Here is a 23,176-nt window from a genome sequence, read left to right on the forward strand (position 1 = left end):
TATTATTATAATTTCGAAATAAAAACATGGACATAATATTAACCTTGAAGTAAATCGGTGCAAAACCCAAGGTTTTATTTCGCTCGTATGTGAACATACATCACACACTCACGTGTTGTAGACTCGTGTGTATACCTATACATCGTATATTATACATGTTTAAGCTGTAATACATCCTACCATGTGCGTGTGCGTCGGGAGTTAGTGGGAGTCCAAGAGAAAGTACCGTAATGTAAAATGTTATCCACACGTGGTAGGTATACCTGTTCATTTTATTATCAATCTATTCAGCGTCCTATTAGACATATTTTATAACGACTGCGGTCGATTTACCGGTATTCTGATCGCTCGAACTTCCGATTTTCCAAACAACAACTTATAACCTGCAATGCCAATAGTCAATGTTAATACAATAGTATTGCTCACGGGCAGTACTTATATTAATACATTGTATCGAGTGGAGCTCCGATTAATAATAATTGTTTATATCAAAAAGTCCGACAGCGACATAATGTTTTTAATGTTTTTATACCAATTGCAATTGTTAATATCTAGTATTACTATATTAAGATATATTAAGTAAATATATAAAGCTGGATAATATTTTCCAAATTTTATAGATATAGACATGTTTTATTAAAGTAAACTTATGCGTTTTAGTTAATTTTATTAAAAATAATATTATAATAATAATGACTACAGTGAATAATTTTAAACCGTTTTGTGTAAGTAAGATTTTTTTTTTTTTAAATTACTAAGACCAGAGACTGCAGAGTAATAGCAAAACGTATGAAGGAATATAGTTTGAATACAGTTAATCAGTTTAATACAATGCGCTTGAAAAGAAAATATTGGATACATGTCTATAATACACGTTTTTTAGAAATAACTTTACATTAGAAATCTAATCACAACTCACAAGTAACATAATTGTACACCATTTTCCTGATTGGTTTTCGGATACATACTATAATCACGTAAAAATAATGAAACATTTTTTATGATCCACTATATAAAATGATTTTTGATTGCTGTATAAAATACTTTTCCAAAAGTAAAACCGTTAACAAATAACTTTATTATTATTGCTTTGTATCTTACACTATTATTTTGTGCACATGTTAAAATTAAAATGCTTGTAACTATAATTTACTAAATTAATAATTTTTTCTTATTTTTCAACATAAAATATAGGGTAACTATACACATGCAAATTTTAACTGTTTAAAAAAATAAAAATAATTTATGAGAATATTGTTTTACATTTATTAATATTACTCTATAATTATAGTTACTACGGTTTTTCAAATCTGGTATAATTAATTATCTACTAGGTATATATTGTTATCTACCAAAATACCTAAGTTACCTATTTGTGAATAATGAAATATATTATACGTACCTATACCGTGTTACTGTGCTAGTATATTATTTGAATGCTAAGCAATGCTGAATTCAGTAAATATTTCGTTGTACTCCGTCCTACTCCAATAACTTGGTTAACAGTTTCTCGAGATGCATCTTACAAAATACTAATTACTAACCTAGTCATGGCTTTGCGATATCTAAGTGTCCAAAACTAACTGTAAATTGTAATAACTATATAGAAACAATGCATAAATCTAGTGTTACGACGAAATAAAATAAAATAAAATTTTCATTTTCTGTGATTATTTGAAAACCAGTTCGTATTAATATTCAGTTTGTACCCAACATACTACATTGAAGACAGATTGATTAAGTTTCTTCAACTTCAACTAAATACTGTAAGGTACTAAGGTGTTTATGATGCCTACGGTATATTTGTTTTATTCCTCTTTCATTTGAAATAATTTTTTACACGGGGTATAATTTCCTGAACAAAAATTTAAAAAAAAAACGTTTCTACAATTCCTAAAACTATCAAATACATTATAAAAATCAAATAACTACAATTGTAATTGTTAACAGTATTAGAAATTCATAGATTGTTAGTTTCTATGTTATTATAAGTATTGGAATTTGGAATTCGGGTTATTGAGCGTATACCGTTACAACCGGAACGTGGCTTACTCAGAGACACTGCAAACAATCGATTTAAACTGGTTTGCCATGTGAGAGTACTACTAAAACAGTTAATAATATTATTACCTATGTAAACTGATCAAAAACTTTTTTTAACGTTCTTAGTACAATACATATGCATTAATTAATATGTAGATAGGTAGGTAGGTATACTTAAATAATTTTCATCTATATTTTTATGATCACAATTACAATTAAAAATAAATTATTATTTATCGCCATTGTAATCAGAAAAATATATAATCGAGTTACTTAATCATAAATAATACCATTGTGTTTTGAATAAATTATGGTTTTTATATTTTCTATTAAAATTCAATAATAATTAACTTGATGAATATTGATTATGCTATTACAATCTTCTGTAAATAAATACACTTGTGTGTCATAATATACAAATACACAAATAGAACTTAAATGTTTATTGAATGTTCTTTCGTAATACATTTAAAAACATAGAATTTTTAAGGCCAACCGCATTTAAAAGGATATGTTTCGATGTATTTGTAGAGTGAAAAATTATAATATATTATAGTTACATATATAGTTTGAAACTGTGGTATTGTTTCAGAGCTTTCTATAACTGATCCAGTCACGTTTTTAATTTGATTATAAAAACTGATATTTTTTCTCTGTCGATTGTGTAAATATTAAATTTTCCTGGCGGACACGGTTTTTTTTGTTTTTAACTACCTATCTTGTTTTTGAACAGTATTCGTCATTTGTGAAAGCAGTTTTTAGACCTTCGATTCTGGTCAGTTAATTGAATCATCGCGTTAATTGTTAATCATGCACGTGATTTAAGAACTTAGCATCACCTCATAATGATACATTCACTAAAAGTATTCGTAATTCTATACTTAATCCTCATCATATTGTACAACACGTTTTTTGATTAGTCACACAAGAAGATTAAAGCGTAGTATTCATACTTATAGATGCCAAATATTATAATATGAATTTTTAGAATTTGATTCTCTATAAATTTCATCTGATGATTTGTCATAATTTATTGCCATGTTGCCAGTAGAAAATAAACACGCATTACATAAATATCGTACGGAACTTGTAAGGTTTAAATAAGGAAAGTTGAATAGGATATAGGAATTAGTATATTTGTCGGTGAAATATTCTGTAGACGATTAGTAAGTGTAACATATGATCTGTTTAGAATATATCGGGTCACTGGAGTAGAATTATAATATAACAACGACTTGATACATCAGTACATCACCCACGTTTGAACACATTCAACACGATTTACGGAAACTGGTTATAGTAAGTCGGTTTGAAGTTTACGAGTTTCCCGAACCACCGACTTTGTGTCGGAATATTATATTATAGAAAGTAAAAATACAGAATAAAATAACATTATGAACTCATCAACAACCGTTGACGCTGCAATCCTGCAATACCGTCTTAGTGTCCTACGTTCCGCACGGTATACCTATATAGGCAATATAATATTGTACCGATGTAAAGTATATAGCTATAAGTACATTACGTTCAACATATATTTTATAACATGTTTATATACATATATATTATTACATAATATGGTTTACACCTATATTATACTTACAACTGATGCCGTGTTAATTTTTTATTTTTATTCTTCACCCCATCTCACTACTTTCTTATATGACTCACGTTCGCCGTACTCATAAGCATCATAACCTATACGGGACCCGAGCAGTGATCCCTAGGATACAGTACACGGACACGCCCGACCGGCCAACTAATCCCAGTGAACCAAATTCCAAACTTCAATCTGTCTTGCTCACACTGAATGCTGTCGGATAAAAGGGGGTCGAAGAAAAATTCACAGAAACCCGCATTTTTAACCACTATACAAACATTTGTGTATACTTTCTCTGCGCACCACACGCGTAGTGTTTAACTCACTCACTCACACACACAAACAAGCGCGGACGCGTTTTACAAATGTATTTTTAAAGTATGGTACAAGACTTTCGACAAACCAATTGTGGTGACCATGGTTCGATAATACGTACACACGCGAGTGACGTCCGAAACGAGTGAAATTATATGCCATGTCATGCGGTTTGGATTCTCATCAGGAGAAAAGAAAAACTTTATCATGGAAATTATCATGACCATATCTTTAATATGAGACCACTTAGACATTGTATACTTTTTAGTTTTTCGCTTAATTATCGACTTAACAATCGACATAATATACTATTTGTGTTTAAAAATATTCATACAAATCACAATACAATGCCTATTTAACGTGTTATCGCTATATATTATATGTACAATTTAAAAAATATTAATATGGCAGTTTTCATAATTTCAAGTCGATACCTCCATATCGTTCAAACTTAAAATTGTAGTATGTATGTGCAATCTAATGCAATTTTTTTTTAAATTATTATTTTTTTTTTTCATATTGGTAAAAAACCCTCTGCAACATGGGCCATTGGGTTAATAAATAATTTAATTAATTATATATATTATTGTCTACTTTTACTCTAATTATTCTAAATGGTTTTAAATCTAAGTTTGAAGTTTAGTAGTTGTGATGAATTCGATGATGTTGGATTTTGACTGAGGAATGAGAATAATTGTGAAGATTTCAGCTAATGATTCAGACTGGTTTCAACTTGTTCTGATGTTGTGATATATTTGGCATTCAGTGAGAATGTTTTAGCTTGGTAAATGTATTTGTGTAATTCAGATTTATGGAGACTTAGATTCTGCAGGCTGTGAATATTGGGGGTTCTTTCTTGGGCATTAAGACACTGTGGGATTATTATTATTATTAATAAAAATACTTGCAATACATAGTTAGGTTAGGTTCATTTATGATCCATGATAATATTGATAAAGGATAACAGTTGTCAGAAGTGAGATAAATGGGTTTATATCATCAACGTAAAAAAGTTATAAATTCGTTAGAAAAAAAGTTAATTTAACACAAAAGTTGTATACGACAAATACACAATTATAATATAATATAATCTATAACATAATTTAAGTATTTGGTGTTCGATTTGGCAGCATACGTTTATCCTGAAATATTATTTAAATATGAGTTGCTATCAGAAATGTTGTTTTACATAATATTTGTGTCAAAATTTAGATTTTTCTTATTAAAGAATTTATTTTTTCGTTGATATAGTAATTGGATGCGGAGTTGTTGTACGTTTTTGATAACCATTCATGAGTGTATGTGGTGTATGGTGTATGATGTATGATTACCACATGTATAGATGGCACATTTCAACATCTTAGAAAGAGTATCACGCTTCTGATCAAGTTACAAAGCTATGACTGGTTTATGATACACCGAAAACATACCAGATGTGATGCAGTAAGACCTAGTGTGACCGCAGCTTTGATAATTTCAACTTTTGGGTACTAATTTGTTAGCTCCAGGTGCTTTGAATTTTATTTTAGCTAATCATACAAATTTAAATTCAAAAATATTTAAGACATTTAGACACTTTTAAGTGTTAAGACATGTTCACATTACCATAGTCCGTATACGGATTGCACTTAAATGTAATTATTCGATCTTGTTTTTGTAATTTCTTGGCCCACGTATATCCCGTGCACCAATTACCGAAATAGTCCTTCGATACGTTTCTAATCGAACAAGAAAAGTAAGTTTCTAAATGTTTTATTAAATGTAATATTTAAATATTACATTTGCGTGAGCATTGTCTTGTGAAGCGTTTCCATTTTATTGCACTCTAAAATGTAATGTTATGTATAAATGTATGTGTAATTGTGGTTAAACTTTATATTAAACACCCGAAACTTAAATAGTTGAATCACAATTAATAATGAACTAATATAATAAATGGTTTAAGTTATGCAATGTTCATTTAACCTAATTGTACTACTCGTATAAGGATTTTAATGCACTGATAATTTGTTGTGTGTCGTTCAATTGTCTCAACGCTATTCTCTATAATATAGCTAAATAGTGTTGGGTGTTTCATCACATTAGGTATATGGCATAATACAGACCAATAGGTATAATTACTTTCGATTAGAACTCATACACCACGAGATATTAACGTATTTAATTTCATATTTCCATATCGATTAATAATCTTACAAATTTTTTAATGTCTATTGAGCATATTATAATATAAAATATCGAAATACTGACTCAAGGTAATTTAACAGTTATATTTTACAACATTGTCGATGAAGCAGAGATATTATAATATTTTTTGTACTTTCTAAGTAATAAACCTACATCTTGTTTATTAGTACAAATTTTTTTTTAACTGACACTTAGCTATTAATAAAAACTACCTACGTTAATATATTTTTTATTATAATTATTATTAAATGATGCACGATTTTATGCGTTTTATTTATCGCTAAAATGTGCCCATTTGAATGTGACTAGAGGCTATACGCTTTTACCATAACAATACTGTAAATAATATAACTAACATGCCAAAAATAAAGATAACACGCCGTGTCGTAAACACTCAACAAATTATATACTTTGTGAATAAATGCAATTTCTAAATACTAACATTCGGTTGTACCTGTATAATAATTGTTTATGAGCAGCGTTAAGTAAAATTTGGACATACATACCAACGTAGGTAGGTATTATTATTAATATTATTAATGAACGTAATACTGTTTTGACCAAACCACATTCAAGCGTTACCGTGATTCCCAAAGATTAATAACCATAGTAATGAGTTAATACGGATTGGTGCACTAATTTATAATGTATGTATTCATTGCGTTTCGAGCAATTCTTAATAATATGAACGATTTCCACACGACACGAATGAAGATGTTAACCGCGGTTTCGATATACGTATGAACTTAAATAGTGTTGGTAGGTGTAGATACGATCGCTCAGAACGAGTGACCAGCACGTTGTTGTCTTAAGACCCGATAACAGAAATATTTTGTTTGTGTATGCGCAAGTCAACCAACAAACGTGTCCTGTCCCGAGGCGTGTGAAAAAGTCAAACTCCACATAGTTTACGGTTCACGTGTAGGTCTTTGGGTCGGGTCGTGTACAGACCCAATCAAGCATGTATCATGGTTCTTAAATATAATATTTGTACCTACATATTTCTTAAAAAAAATTTAAGTGTAAAAGCAATACAATATTAATAAATAAAAATATACTATAATACATTAAATTAGCGTGAATTAAACAGCTAAGTCTGATTTCGATATCAAGCAATAATAATACAACATTGAATGAGTTTCACTCCAGGCACATATTATTATTATATGGCTAAACCGGCTACAATGCAGGTCAAAATAATAACACATCGCATAATATATGTATACTAGTAATAATTTCAACTTGAATCGAATTGCACCTTATTGTAGATTATATTGTATATGTTCATGTGTCAGTCTGTTACCGAGAGTAGGTATGCAAGTATGAGGTTAATGATAATTATTGTCTATTACTTCGCCGGTACGCGTTAAATACATGACTCCTGAGTCCCGATGAATGGCATTAATCTCGAGTAGTACATCAAATTATCATGTTTCTCACTTGCTAAACAATTATCAACACAGTATTTTCAAACGGTTATGTAAAAATTGAAAAATGTAACTTATTAAAAAATATAGTTGTTATAAAATAATAACACTTCTGATATAATTATTTCAGACACGTTATTTTTTTAGGTGTCTCAATGTACGAATTTTTCAAATTCTAATATTTATTTTTTAATTATTATTCTTTGTGCGTCAACTACAGGTTTATTAGCTTATATTAGGTAATAATTTAACGTCAGCTACTAACTACTTATTATTTTACTAAAGCAAATAGTTCATAACCTACGTATTATTATAATAGTTTCTATTGTATTTATAGGAGTCTATACAAATAAACATTATTTGATAGTTTCTAAACATTATAGCAATTATGTTACCCGATAGGTAACATCGGTAGTCACTTATTTTAAAGTACCGCATTTGTATACATATATTATATTGTAATCACAAGTTTAGTGTGGAAAGTTAGATGCATATATAGAATTTGTATAGGTCATAATCATAATTGTGTACCTATTGTACCTATATGCCACGGTATTTGGCAGTATTGTAAAAACACATTAATTACAATTCTACGAAACTGTATAACTGTATAATAATAATATGCACAAATTGATCACAGTATGAAAATCATACAATAAATTGTCAATTCATACTGGTCATGGGCTTATAGTACGACAGCTTTCACTCGTATAAAACATAATAACTATATAATATGACATATCCTTTCATTTTAACATTATCGGTGTAATTAAAATTAATTGGATACGTAAATGTTTAACCATGTTTGAAATGCCAATGTTAAGCATTTTTAGTATTAGAATAATGAATACCATCTCGTTACTATTATAATAGTAATCATCGCTATAGAACTCAAAAACTAATATTGTATTTTATGATCGTTTGTTTGCAGGAATTACATGGAGATGTGTACAATCAACGTGTGTTTTCGAAACTGATTTTGGACTGTCAATCAATTGTGGTCTAAAAAAGTCTGGATTATTTCGTGTGAGAAATCTTGGAGGCGTCAAGGGATATGTTGGAGTCGGTAAGCGTACTCATCGTATTTATATGTATTTAAAATTATTTGTATATTTGCATATTTCTAAGCAGTAATAGATTTACGTATATTATTACATTAATCAATGGGAGAGGCAGTGCCGCAACTAGAAATGAAAGAAAAAGAGTCGAAGTGCTAGTTAAATTTTTTTCCGCCTATTTCAAACCTTTATGTGTAAAAAGGGCCCCCTAACTATAATAGTAGGATCCTTTTGGGGTGCACCGCACCCCCAGCACTCCTGATAATTGCTGGGAGAGGGTACTATTATTAGTTTTGTTCCGTTGCAAAACAATTCATCCACATCAAATACATAGTGAACAATTTATCACGAACAATTCGTAGTGATGTCAAATACATCGAAAATCATTATTAATTAATTAACAAATATTTTAATCTGAACAATTTCATTAATATATATTTAATATTAATCAATCAATTATAAGTTTTCATAATTTATAAACCTATCAAAAATTACAGTTATGAGTAGGTATTGAAGTATAAAAAGTATTTTAGATACTAGTTTTAAATACTTACATATCGCGTGAATATTTAGACAATTCTGCTCGTAATATAAATATTTGAAGAAAATAATATTTACGATGATTACTTTTTAAATTGCAACAAAATAACAAAATCATTTTTGTCAAAAACTGAAGCTGCGTTCATTTTTTTTTTTGTTTTTTCCATTGTTTAGAAAAGAACCAGCAACCTTACAGTATCAACTGGATCTAATTTTTTACAAGGAAACATCTCATAGTTGAAGGGAGACATATTAATAAATAACATTGCTCCAGAATAAAAAATACATCTTTGAATAACTAGTACAAAATTATTAAAGTGCTCGCAGCTTGAAATTATGAGCTATATTTACTTCTGAAATGTCTCGTTTTAAAAACATTTAAAAGTAGATAGAAAACTTCTATATAACTATATTAGTCTTCAATAAATATCTATAGGTAATACTTATTATAATCAAGTATTTTTTTTTTTTACATTTAAATTATCTAATTAAACATAATTGAGTTGTATAAACAAAAATTATTATATAACTATTATAACTAAGTCATACATTTATATGAAAATATGTGACATGCCCTTAAATTTAAAAATAATTTTTTCATTCTGAAATTCAAAAATACTTATATTCCAAATATTTTGATAAGCAACATTCCACATAAAAAATAGTTTGGTTATATAGGAATGTTTATAACGATATTGTTAAATGTCTATGTTCAAAATATAATAATATTTAAAAGCAGGTATTCCAAACCACGGAGAGATGAAAGTATTGATTTTACAATGATGTGTGTTTTTTTTTGTATCTGTCAGCAACTTTTGAAACAGTAAAAATGCTTAGATTTTCAACATCAATATCTTTTCTGATTTAAACCTGAATCTAGTTAGTATTTTGGGAGGTCAAACGTAAAAATTACTGATAAATAAATTAATAATTGATAAAAATAAAAATAAAAATAGGGGAACACCGGATTTTGTACACAAAACAAGTTTTTGACGAAATTGGCTTTATCATTTAGTTGTAATTCAAACGATGATCAAACGAATAACAGTAAATACTTGACATTTACACAACATGTTTAGATCGGCATTTTTAATTCATTATATGGTATTATTTCAATATTTTGAATTTTTCCAAACTATAATATTATATAGACATTTGGAATAACATTTTTTTTTTAATGTCAGTAAAAAAATGTTTTCTCAGTCAAAAAACTTAAAAATTTAGTACAAGAATTCTCATAAGTTATTATTAGAAGAATTTAAAAAATGAGACAATTCGAACCCCGTCCCCAAAATGAAAGTGTACTCACCTGACTTTCGGAACGTCAACTTCAGGAATTTTCTGGTGTGTATAATAATTGACAACTGTACTGTATTTACTGGATTTGAGCATAAAATAATAATATAATATATAAAATCCCTGTAGACTATTTAATAGCTTTAAAGTTTAAATATTGTATGTATGTAGGATCTAGCTGTTATACGAAATATATTTGATAACTGATTAAGTCATCCAAACTTCATACATTCAATACTTTTAATATCGATCGTTCAAATATGAATTGAAATATGGATTATTCTTTGAATATGTTTGAAATGTGTTTTTATTATTAATAATTGTATTTTAAGCTTACGCGTTCTCTCGTTGCAGTACACGAATTTTGAAACACAATAATATAATCAAAACTTTGATCATCCTCATTGGTCTTTCGACCAGCGTACTTCAATGAAATGGCCAACTCATTGTATTATGGTTTACAGGCATTCAACTGGCCGATGAACTAGGATTTAAGGAATCGCTTTCGACTCTAGAACAAAATAGTAAACGTCGTTCAGTCAACGGGTTTCCGGTGCCGGGATCGTTCGAACCTCTGCAGTCCGTACCGCAAAAGAACAATCACGCAGTAAGTATATACAACACAATACGCACATCATTTGTCATATAGGTATGAAATATTATCATATTTCTAGGTAGGTACATTATAAGTCGGATAATATTTTACCTAACGGTTGTGGTTGGGAAATGTAGACATAGATTTACGTATACGATAATAATATACCCATGTCGTATACCTACGCCTCGCGATCATTCGCCAAATCCTTTGTCACTTTTTATTATTATTCCCTAATACATTACATAATATAGTCTCGTCCAATATTCCAGTCACGGTGCTACGAAGTTCCGGGATGTCTTAAATTATTCAGTTGGCACGGGATATGAAAAAAAATACGACTATAGTGCCTGTTCTATATACCACTGCAGGTTACTGTCGAGGTACACGGAAACACAGAAACACCGTCTCCAATCGATGTTTAACATAATAAATTATTCGACACGTTTTACAATATTTTCACCGTGATTTAGTTATGTTATACTTTTTCATTTTTTATTCTTTAAAAAAAACATGGGTATTGGAAGGCGATAAATGGCAATGTCGCCTGATTTTCAAATGTTGTTTTTAAAAACTCATTTTACTCAAACTGAAAAAAAATTGTATATCTACCTACAGAAATTTACTGTTGTGAAGATGTAAGACTTAATCAATACTTTCTTGAACTTTGGTTACCTATACATTGGTATGTATTTTTAATTTTTTTTATTTTGATCAATCAGTAGGATCTATAAAAATGTTCAGTCTTACACTATGGGTAGTTCCTGATAGAAAACTGGATCAGGTTGGTGAGTGAGTCAAACAATGCTTGTATATAATCTACTATACAGCAAAGCAACTTCCCAACTTATTATTTTATAATAACTTTTTTAAATGTCTTTGAATTGACACATTTTCACTAAAGTAAGTACTGTAATAATACAGAAAGTATTTTAGTTAAATAATTTTTTGATTTTTCAACCTTAAGAGTATTCAAACATTTTTTTAAAATGTTAAAACAATTTTTTAATGGTTCTTTGATTTCACAGTGATTATTTAGTATTTTGATGATACATACCTACGGTTTACGGATATGAATTTAATTAAAATATTTGTGACGAAAGTAGAAAAATTTAAAGGAAATCATGATTTACATAACTTGTATGTTAAATATTTTAATCAGGTATCAGTTAATCCGTGAGAAACTTCTGGTACCGGAATTGAATCTAATGTATAGAATAATATGGAAATAGTTAGAACTGTATTTTGTTATTGTTCATTCATTAATTACTAAAACTGTAAACAATTTGTATGAGTATATAATATTATAGTTTAAGTAATAAAATGTGCAAAATCAAAAATGCTCATATTTTACATTAACGCATAAAACTATGTCATATAAATTAAACCAAATAAACCAATAAAATATTTTATTTTAAACGTAAATAGTTTGAAACCTAAAAAAAATTATATAAGTGGAACGTAGTTTTGTTACCTTGAGTACCTATACTTAATTGTTGGTTACAAGTAGAGACAATCTTACTTGTTATTTTCTAATTGGTAATAACTAGTAACTACTAAATACAGTTGCTCTATAAGTTTTACGTTAGCAATATTCCTAACGACAAAACATATGAAAAATTTGTTTCATTATATTTTAAATTAAATACTAATGTGCATTATATAATACATAATACATGTTTGTTGATAGAATAATACGGTAAATATTAAATGAAGATCGAATAAGTACCCAGCTAGTTAGTACCTAATCTTGATTTTTTGTTTCACTTATTATATACACGGTCTAGTGTATATTGTACATAAGCACCTTATAGAGTAAAGAGATGTGAATATACTGGACGTCACTGTAGCATTCAGGTACAAAACATCAGTATTTTTTAAAAATGAGAGTATTATACAATTTAAATAAGATAACATTGTGTCACTTTCAAGGGAATATCCATTATGGTGATTTAATATAACACTATTAATAATTATGACACACTCAGCTCGCATAATTTGAGAAAAACCAATCTCGACATGAATCATGAAGTATAAATACATACTTTCTATTTTACAATACGGTTTACACCGTTACTCATTGTTTTCAAAAGTTCTAATTTTTTTTAAATATTATTTTTACAAAATGTATGAAATGGCATTGCAAGACAACATTTTTTAACTAAATAAATAATTATATTTCCTATAATTGTTATCGTTATTATAGAATGATGTACCTAATCACTTTATGGAATAATAACATGCATATTTTTATATTTCATACTCAGAATTTCATACTTCAGAATAGTTTTGGTAGTACATCGATACATCATGTATCGAGATATATCCATTCTTTACAATTTAATTTAAAATTATAGATAGTATTTGTAATTAGTTAGAAGTATTAAAGTTTAAATGAGCGAAGTAGTTTGCAAATAGTATATTATGGGGATTCGTGGGCACGACGTGCCAGTATCACATTTTAAACAGACAAAACGGTACACACAATAAATTCTTGACGCTTGATTACCATTCATAATATGTAATATATTATTATTATTTCGAGTAAAAAGGTAATATATTATATGATAATATACATAAATACGACCAATTAAACACCTACTCATTATTATTGAGTTACATTTTAAATATTTTCTTATTTAACACAAATTCTTGGAGTTTTCAAAATTCAGACTTAAGTCATTTCAATAATAATACCTACTTACTTGATTAAAAATCAAGAAGGAAATACGAAATGCCCAAACGTATTGCCAATATTGACGATTTCGTCCCATGATAGTAGATGCAACCTACTAGATAATATACAAAAATATCAATATATCATCTTAATCTTCTGTATGTGTGCAGTTTTTACTTGTTTTTTTGTTGAACACGGACCTTATGCTGCCACAGTGACGCATGCATTTATATTTTTGCATATATTATGATAATGCCGGCAGGAATACATAGAAATGTGTATGGTAAAATAGCATACAAATTACAAACTCGACTGAGAACAAAAAACTATTTTACGTTAAATAATGATTTCACAATTTTCAATTATAAACTTACATCAGATCACCATTCATCTATCGTTTAGAACATTTTATGTATTGCGAGATTCATAATAATAATAATATGTATTATTCTTACATAATAATACAAAACAAATAGAGGTAGTTAAAAACACATATTTTGTAAGAACAAAGATAAAAATCTTTATAAATTAATAAAATTCATAACAATTTGTTGTTTGAAATGAATTTCGTTTTACTAATCTATGTAATAAATCTGATATTTACATTAAATTTATCTGCAAAACATGGACATACCTATTATTATATTATATAATTACAAGTATATATTTGTTTAATTAATAAAATAATGTTATTAAATAAGTAATAACCTTTAAAAATTCAATATTCTTCACTATTTCATTCAATAGAACACATCATATTTTTACGTTTTTATGAATTATAGATAATAATATGATATAAATATAAAATATAATTTCATGTTTTTTTGATTTTTTGATTTAATACTGCAATCAAAACAATAAATATGCACAAATTAACAATAAAAGGCCGAATATTTACAACTGTCTACATAATTGATTATAAACGTCACATGACTGCCGAATTACCTCTAAGTTTAAAATTCCTCATGATGGGCACAAGGTATTCGACACGAAAAAATAAAAATGAAATTTGCAAGCAGTGATTGTTTATTCCAAACACGTCTAGAATGATTTTCATTTTTAAATTTAAATTTAAATTTCCACAAAACCCCAGTCTGGTAACAGGTGACGACACTGATGGTGATTAACATTGTGAAAAAATGTCGTTAAAAATGTCTGTGGCGCCTTTGCATGTATATTTGTATAATTAAAACAAGAATAGGTCGTTAAAAAAAAGTCCTTCCCTTTTTTATAACCTCGCCCATGCGTGTACGCGATAATTACTTTTTCGCTTCATTATAATATTATAAGAATATACAATTGCAACACAAAAACGGTTTCGTTTTATTTTTCAGCTGACGACAGCTGCAGCCAACAATGACAATCAAGACAGATCGGCTTACGCCAAGATGAACGGCAGGACTGCTGTTGGCGTCGTCACCGTGCCACCCTTCCGGCCGCTGATGGCCGCAGCCAACAACATGGTACGCAATGTAAGATTGGCCGCTCAACAACAGCAACAACAGCAACAACACCATCAACAACAGCGACAACTACAACAACAACAACAACAACAACAACAACAACAACAACAACAACAACAACAACAACAACAGCAGCAGCAACAGCAACAGCACGTGTTGAAGCCACTGCCCGTACCAGCGTTTGCCGCCCTGCCAGAGTCCATAGCCAAAGTCGCAGTGGAGCCAGCGCAACCTTCGCCGTTCGCCAGTGGTCATAGGCAATCACCGATGATGGCTCCCGTGGTGACGCCCATGGTTGGCCGACTGTCCGCGCCGCAGATGATGCAACCTGTTCAACCTGTCGCTTTGGTGCAAGTTCAACGTCAGGCGATGCCGTCACCAGTGTTTATGTCTTCGCCGCAGCAGCAGCAACTGTTATCACCGATGTTTATGACACAGCAGCCGCAACAACCGCAAACGATAATCGTTCCGCAGCAGCCACAGCAGCCGCAACAACAGCAGACGATGGTCATGTCTCAGCAGCCTCAGCAACAGCCAACGGTGGTCAAGTCACAGCAACCGCAGCAACAGCCGACGGTGGTCATGGCACAGCAGCCGCAGCAGCAACAGCAACAGCAACAGCAACAGCAACAGCAACAGCAACAGCAACAGCAGCAGCAACAGCAACTTTCCCCAGTGTACTACCACAACGCCATGCAGCAAGCGGCCAACAGGCGTTTCAACGTGAGTGTGCAGCATGTTCAAATGTTACATAATTAATTCTTTTTACCGTTTAAAGTATGGACCTCATACTACTGTATTCCGTTCCATATAAGAACGTACCGCCTTGGCGCATCCAAATAAATCACTGAGCGACGTCCGGACCCCCAGGCTAAGTCTATTTGCTCTGCTATTGGTCGTCGTTAATCGGCTATAGTCGTCGCCGCCCACGGCGCTGTGGTTAACAGGGAATCGCCTAGTGTAGTGGGGATACATGCGCGAGTTTCGACCAGTTTTCGTCGGCCGCCCAGTGGGATTTTATTTGGAACGGAGTATAGACAAGTAAAAATTAGAGTATGGAAAGCAGCAGAAGATAGAGGGCGCTTTTTGATTACTTGATTACTCGTAGGTACGCTTGGTAGTACAGTACAACTGTTGTAGGCATAGGTCTATTTACTAACCATACCAAATTGACAGGTTAGGTACTCGTACGATATGTGTTTAGTCTAAAGCTAAACTCCACAATAATTATTTTAAATATGCAAGCTGGTCGACCAAAACAGCCTGCATCACTGTGAGATGTTTAATCACAACCCGCAATGCTGTTGTTGCACACATTACTTGTCTCGTTGTCTAGTAGGTAGTGTAAGTCATAAGGTATATGGTTTAAAGGTACCTACCCCATATAAACTTTGCGATGGCAATATTATACAGTTATTCAAAAAGCCATTAACCGCAACTCCTGCCGTTGGTACAGAAACGTTTAAGGTTGTCAACAAATTAGGTGTCAGTATTGTATTATTTATGTTTGTAAATCTGGTAATGACAAAGTTGTATTCACGAATATTCTGATGTATACAACATAAAATAATATAAAATAAAATAAAATAACCTAACCCATCATAGGCATATTAGCAACATCCACTTAAATGCAGTGTATAACTACTGAATTATCTGTAGAATTCACATCGAAAATTTGTAAATATCTATATCGTCTAATAGTGTAATGTGTAAGCGAGCAAATAATAAATAAATTAACGGCTGTAATAACGATAGGTACTAAATAATATAATATTATGCATTTTAACTGTTCTCTAGTCATCCCCATTTCGTTTTGACTATTATTAAACAGTTTCTTTTATAGTGGAGTTTTGGGTCTTTTGCGTGTGTGAATTTTTTAAAACTATTTTTAAACCTTACTTACACAATATCTTCATTTATACATCACCTATATTTCAAATCGTACATAGATACGTGCTTCTTATTTTCTCAACAATTTGTTTGGATAAAATGCCACTTTCGTGTTAATCGAGCTTCGGAAGTTCACATCCATTACCGTATGAATTAACATATTCTATAATTAAATATTATAGGTAGGTATTCGTATTTTTTGCATTTTCAATTTATTCGTTTCTTCGTCTGTAATGTGTTTACATTAACGAATTACCAAGCTATATTTAATTTGATATTAACTTTCAGTTGACGTTATATAAACGTCTTGTGTACCCATATTAGCATAATATATTCTAAATTTAGTACTTCAATATAAAATATATTGATAACATGCATTACTTAAGTAAAGTTAATAAAAAAATAAGTATTCTAATAAAATCCCCTTAAAAGTGTGCTACCACAAATTAGCTAAATTTTTTTCTATAGCTATACAATATCATATTATAATTAATCTATACTATAGAGTATAGATTGTTTATTAAACGTAGGTATATAATATACTTTAAGTGTAAACTGTATCATGAATTTTTTAATGACAATTTCAATGAACCTTTTAATAAGTAGGTATACCCACTGAATACTATACTATATGAAATGTAAATAATCAAACCGTGATCCAGTCAATATTTAATTGAAATTCATATTGTCGATTATAATAATATGACAATTGGTTTTATTATTTCTATGGTATATGTATATTATTACATTAATTTTTTTATAAATAATTTAGCCCTGGGTTTAATGGGTGTATAATTTCTTCTGAGTGTACAAGATTCTAGTCAATATATTTCTATTGCTTATTGAAATTTAGAAATTAACAGATTATTTTCCTATTTGTTGAATTTGTTTAACTTCTTCAATTATGTTATAATATTATGTACACAATTTTTTGCACGATGTACGTTATAGCTGCAACTACTGTTTGTACCTATGTATTTTTTACGTCTTCTATCTAATTTTTTTTTTTTATTTAATACACGGAAGGTTAAGGTTCATTTTCATTCCCTTCTTATGCTAAATTATACATTTATAAAATTCTATTGAATATAATACGCCTACTAACAACTAACAAACAGTGCATAACATACCTAGCTATATATTTGAGTGAAGTTTAACTTGAATTTCACACTTCTACAACGTAATTCATGTTATAAAATGTAAATATATTAAACAAATTTATGATAATCCACAATAATACTTTATAATTATACATTATTTTAAAAATTGTCATACAGCGCGTTAGGCACGCAACTGTTAAGCCTTGAACATTTGGATTTTACACATTTATCGTTGTGTACCAGCTTATTACATTACCATGTGAATACAATAAATTCAAATTAACGCCAATAAAACGGTCGTAGATGAGTATTAACAACTATTTACCCTTTCACTGAACCTATGAATAATATTGGTGAAATTATTTGCATCTTATCTAGTCACTCCGCATTCGGTTTGTAATCTTCGGGAAATGGGACCGTTTCATCGGACCGGAAATAATGCGACTCGCAAATATTATAATTTATAATACCATATTAATTATGAATACAATAAAATAATAAATTATGATAATACATACAAGTCCCGTTCCACTAAAATTACGTCACATTGCACTCACAGACGACGATGCGAAAACTATTTGATCGAGATTCGAACTGCGTACAAGACAAACGCAAAGATACCTATCAATTGGCGACCACCCGCGTTTTCCAAAATGTTTTCGATTGGCTACGGCGAAAACCCCAATGGTTGGCATTGGTCGCTGGCTCGCAAGTATACCGCGTAGTAACCACGGTCGAGGCGAGTGGTGGCAGAATATTTATACCGCAACCGCCGTCTACATATAGCTTACGATACTGGAGAACAGTTAACAGTGAATATTATCTTGCGCTGGTTTTCCCCGAATGATTCTCTACGAATAAAATTACTGTTCAGACCATTTTCGCTTCGCCGTCGGCAATGAGTGTGTTAATTAGACTCGGAAAACGCGGTCGTCTACGTCTTCAATTTTCGATCAAACCGTTTATTTTCATGTTGTCTTCCGTGAATTTGTATTATTAATATTACTATATAATGTGATGTTCGATTAATTCTAGCGTAACGATTCTTGTAGCTATTATTATATATTTTATACTGGAATGATATAGAAGATAATATATTCACCATTTTGTGATAAATATGGTATTATATTTGTGAGCTGCATTATTTTTAGTCTGCTGAAATACGTCGCCCATTTCCCAAGGATTAAAAGTCGAGGTAAGACGTGCATGATTATAGTCATCTATATTCTATATGTACCTTACATTATATTTACAGATTCCTCGTACTACTCCATACTTCCGTTATTTACAATTAATTTCAGTTCTACTAGAATCAGATGCACCTATAGTTTATTAATATAGTTTTGTAAAGTTACTTTGGGCAAAGAAATTCTGAATACGTCTCTGCTATCAATAATATTTCCAAATTAGATCAAATATATTTTATACGTTTTAGTCATAGATAGCCATGATAACATGGACTATGTTTACAAAAACTACGTTTTATCTGAATAATATGATTATTTTGTGCACTTATAATAGTATAATACTATAGTAAATATTATTTTATTTTTACCTCTTTTACGTGTACTCGAATTCTGACCATTGTATTTTGTAGTAAGTTGCAGAAAACAGAAAACATATTCTTATAATTTGTTTGCTCATATAAAAATTATACTCGCACACAAATTATCTATAAAATAATAAAACCTTACTGCAGTGAAAATTTATATTTTTTAAATAAAATTTGCTTATTTAAAAATTACAAAAAAAATGTCAACCACTGGACAAATTTCTCAAAAATATAATGAGTGTTTTTCAGCTTTAAGATAGGAGTAATTATAAATGCAGGTCTATTAAATTTAAATGTAAAAATAGGTTGATTAATATTGAACTAATTATAAATATTTACCAGTTTATATTTAAATTAGATTTCCTCTTGTACATACTACTTAACCATAATTTTAAAATTGTATTAAAAATATCTCAAATTTTCTAAAAATGATCTGTTTTAGGTTAACCTTGTATTATATTTTTAAAACATTGAGTAACTACATCATAATTTATCATATTATAGTCAATTTAAGTACCTCAAAAATAATATATTCTTATCTGTTGTCAAATAATTTTAAAAGTACCTATATTCTCATGAGTATATTGAAAATGGATACAGTAATTCGAAACCAGCAGGTTTTTTTGTCTTAATTATTCATCTATGTTTCCATTTAAACCTTAAGCTTGTTTTCAATTGCTTCAAAATTAAATGTTAAATTTTGATGTAGGTATATTTAAATATTTTTAGTATTTTTGAAATACAACTTACTAAAAAAAACAATTCTTATAACCCATAATTGATTTAAAGATTTAGAGTACCCACCTAATAGGCATGATACTTTGATTTTTTTTTTTTAATGCGTGAAAACAATAGTTGCTTAGTTTTTTTTTATTAACACAGTCAGCTACTGTTAAATTAATGGTACGATTACTAAAATTTTTAATAATTTATTTGGAAGTGCATTATTGCAGTTTCGCCGAGAAAGTAAAAATTATGTGACCCCGATTCATAGAATGAAAACTTTTCGTAAGATGAAGTATAATTAATATTACCAGGCTGCCATGCCATATACAAAATTATAGTACCTAATACCTATAATCAAAATAAATACACTATAGTGTGATTGTTATACGATGACAAAATGTGAATCGTCGACTGATTTAGTTAAAATTAACACTTTTTTTTTTAACATTATTTTTATTTATTTAACATTGTTTACACAATGTTCACTTATGTATGACTACTTGTGCATAACGTTATACTAGGTGAAATCAAACTGCGTTTTAGGCGTCGTCCATAATATCTAGGTGATTTTTATGTCTTTATTCTTTTATGTTTTCCACTATTTAAATCGCTAATTTGCACTGTCATTCGGTTAACAGCAACTTCATTTTAGTAATGGTTAAATACTTATTATTTGTATTAATACTACACATGACCGGGCCTAAGAGCTTCAATAGTGTACATTGACAAGCTTGTGATCACTTTGACAGTTTATAGTCTTGGTACCTATATTGTGAATAAAAAAAACACTTTATTATGCAACAAACACCTACATGCCCAATGACATGTGTGACCTGGCTTTCAATAAAAATATAATCTCCTCTGGCAAATCATTAAATGTACATTATTTAAATATAATCATTTTTCAGTTTGAGATAGTCATAAATCAATTCATAATATTCTGTGTCGAATACTATTTGAATATGTCTTTTATTATTTTTATAAAACGTATATTAAAAATCCTGATTATAAATAAATTAAATAGTTATTGCTACGAATTATAATTTAAAAGAAAATGTAACTGGAAATGTCATTATTATTGTAATCATTTTTTAGTTAAAAGTGTATAAAATGTTTAAATTATGTAGTTGTAAGGATGACAATTCAAATAAAGTTTCCCATAAGTACCATCATAAGATAAACAAAAAAATATATATAAGTACAAAGTTTTTTTTTTAGATTTTTTAAGTTCAAATTTGGACAAAATTAGATGTTTAAACGAAGAATAACGATTTTAGATATTTTGTTGTAATTTAAAAATATTATTCGTAGTTAGGTATTTGAAACTTCTTAAGTACCTATTTAATTATTATATATTATACACACAATGACATTTTCAAATGCAATTTTTCGACAAAAATTAATTCAACTTACTGTATTAGTGTATTACTAATAAAAACAAATTACTTTGATATCAATAATATATCATAAAATATACTTAGTAACATAGGCTGACAGACCGTTTTCGTTAAAAATCATTGTTACAATGATATCGTTATGTCATTAAATTCAAATGTATCACATATATTACTTACTGGACACTGTACGACAGATTGGTAAACATGCAAACATTTTTGTGTATTTTAGTTGACAGATAAATTCATAAACTTCTCAATGTATATGACGCAATTGCAAATTATCTTAGTATGAATGGAATATAATTATATATTATATAATTATAACACAACTACAAATTTTGGTCATGAATTTTGTTTTTGTAGCATCGATTGACAGTACATATGTTTCAGGAATATTAACTAATTTATTTCGATGTTTAAATGTATGAGTGATTTAATACTCACGAAATTATTATGGAATATTTTCAACGATAGCATATTACAGGAATGTAAGGAATGTACCTTGTGATTTTGTGACCCAATACATTTGAACATTTCTTAGTAATTTAAGTCTTGAAGATAGTTATGAGACGAGTTATAATTATTTTAATGAAGATTTTATAAGTTAGCAGTTATATTTTTGTTATAAAATCGTTTGTACAATTCTTATAATATAACGGAGAGGTATTCTAACTATAATAGCATAATGACTATATTTATTATAATGAATAGTGATTATGGTAAGTATAATACGTTGATGAAAATTATAAATGAGATAATATTCATAATTTTAGGTCTGTAGTAGTTGTATCTGTTTTCCTGTTATTTGAGCCAGTTAACTTTAACTTGCACATAAAGTAAACTGCACGTGATTATGTTAAGTTATTTTTATTTTACGGTCCTATACACTAAATTGAATACATTATTTATTTATAAACTATTTTTTTTATTATTATTTGATCTTAAACAACAACAATCTTTAATATTCACAATTGTTAATTATTTCTTCTCCATCTAAATTAAAATATGAATAATCTTAATAATAATAATGAAATAACAATTTCTAAATATTCTATGTAGGAATAACTTTTGCAATATATGTCTACTGAACATGAAACAATTTAGGAATGGTCAATAGACTCAATAAAATATATTTGAATACTAATAATCCATAAGTTAATAATCAATTTATTTAACTTGATTGAAGTTAAAAGTGCACTAATACTATTTAATTTAATATATTATGGATGCAAGCTGTATTGCAATTTAACAGTAAATTAACAAATGTTAATAATATTGATTAGGTACAAATCCTGAATAAAAATATATAC

General features: G+C 29.1%; 1 protein-coding gene across 2 annotated transcripts in view; it reads left to right on the top strand.

Moving 5' to 3' along the window:
• Positions 1 to 23,176, top strand: part of LOC111026612 (myb-like protein Q) — a 52,687-nt gene that overhangs the window by 18,601 nt on the left and 10,910 nt on the right. The window contains exons 2-5 of one of the 2 annotated variants that reach the window (XM_022304722.1): positions 8,504 to 8,638; positions 10,931 to 11,073; positions 15,073 to 15,801; positions 15,832 to 15,924. In XM_022304722.1, the coding sequence (XP_022160414.1) occupies positions 8,504 to 8,638; positions 10,931 to 11,073; positions 15,073 to 15,801; positions 15,832 to 15,924 (1,100 nt within the window). Of the gene's footprint in view, positions 1 to 8,503; positions 8,639 to 10,930; positions 11,074 to 15,072; positions 15,925 to 23,176 lie in introns of both variants that reach the window. The other variant, XM_022304721.1, reaches the window with a different exon arrangement.

The sequence above is a fragment of the Myzus persicae genome, unplaced genomic scaffold (assembly GCF_001856785.1).
Source record: "Myzus persicae strain clone G006 unplaced genomic scaffold, MPER_G0061.0, whole genome shotgun sequence".
NCBI lineage: Eukaryota > Metazoa > Arthropoda > Insecta > Hemiptera > Aphididae > Myzus > Myzus persicae.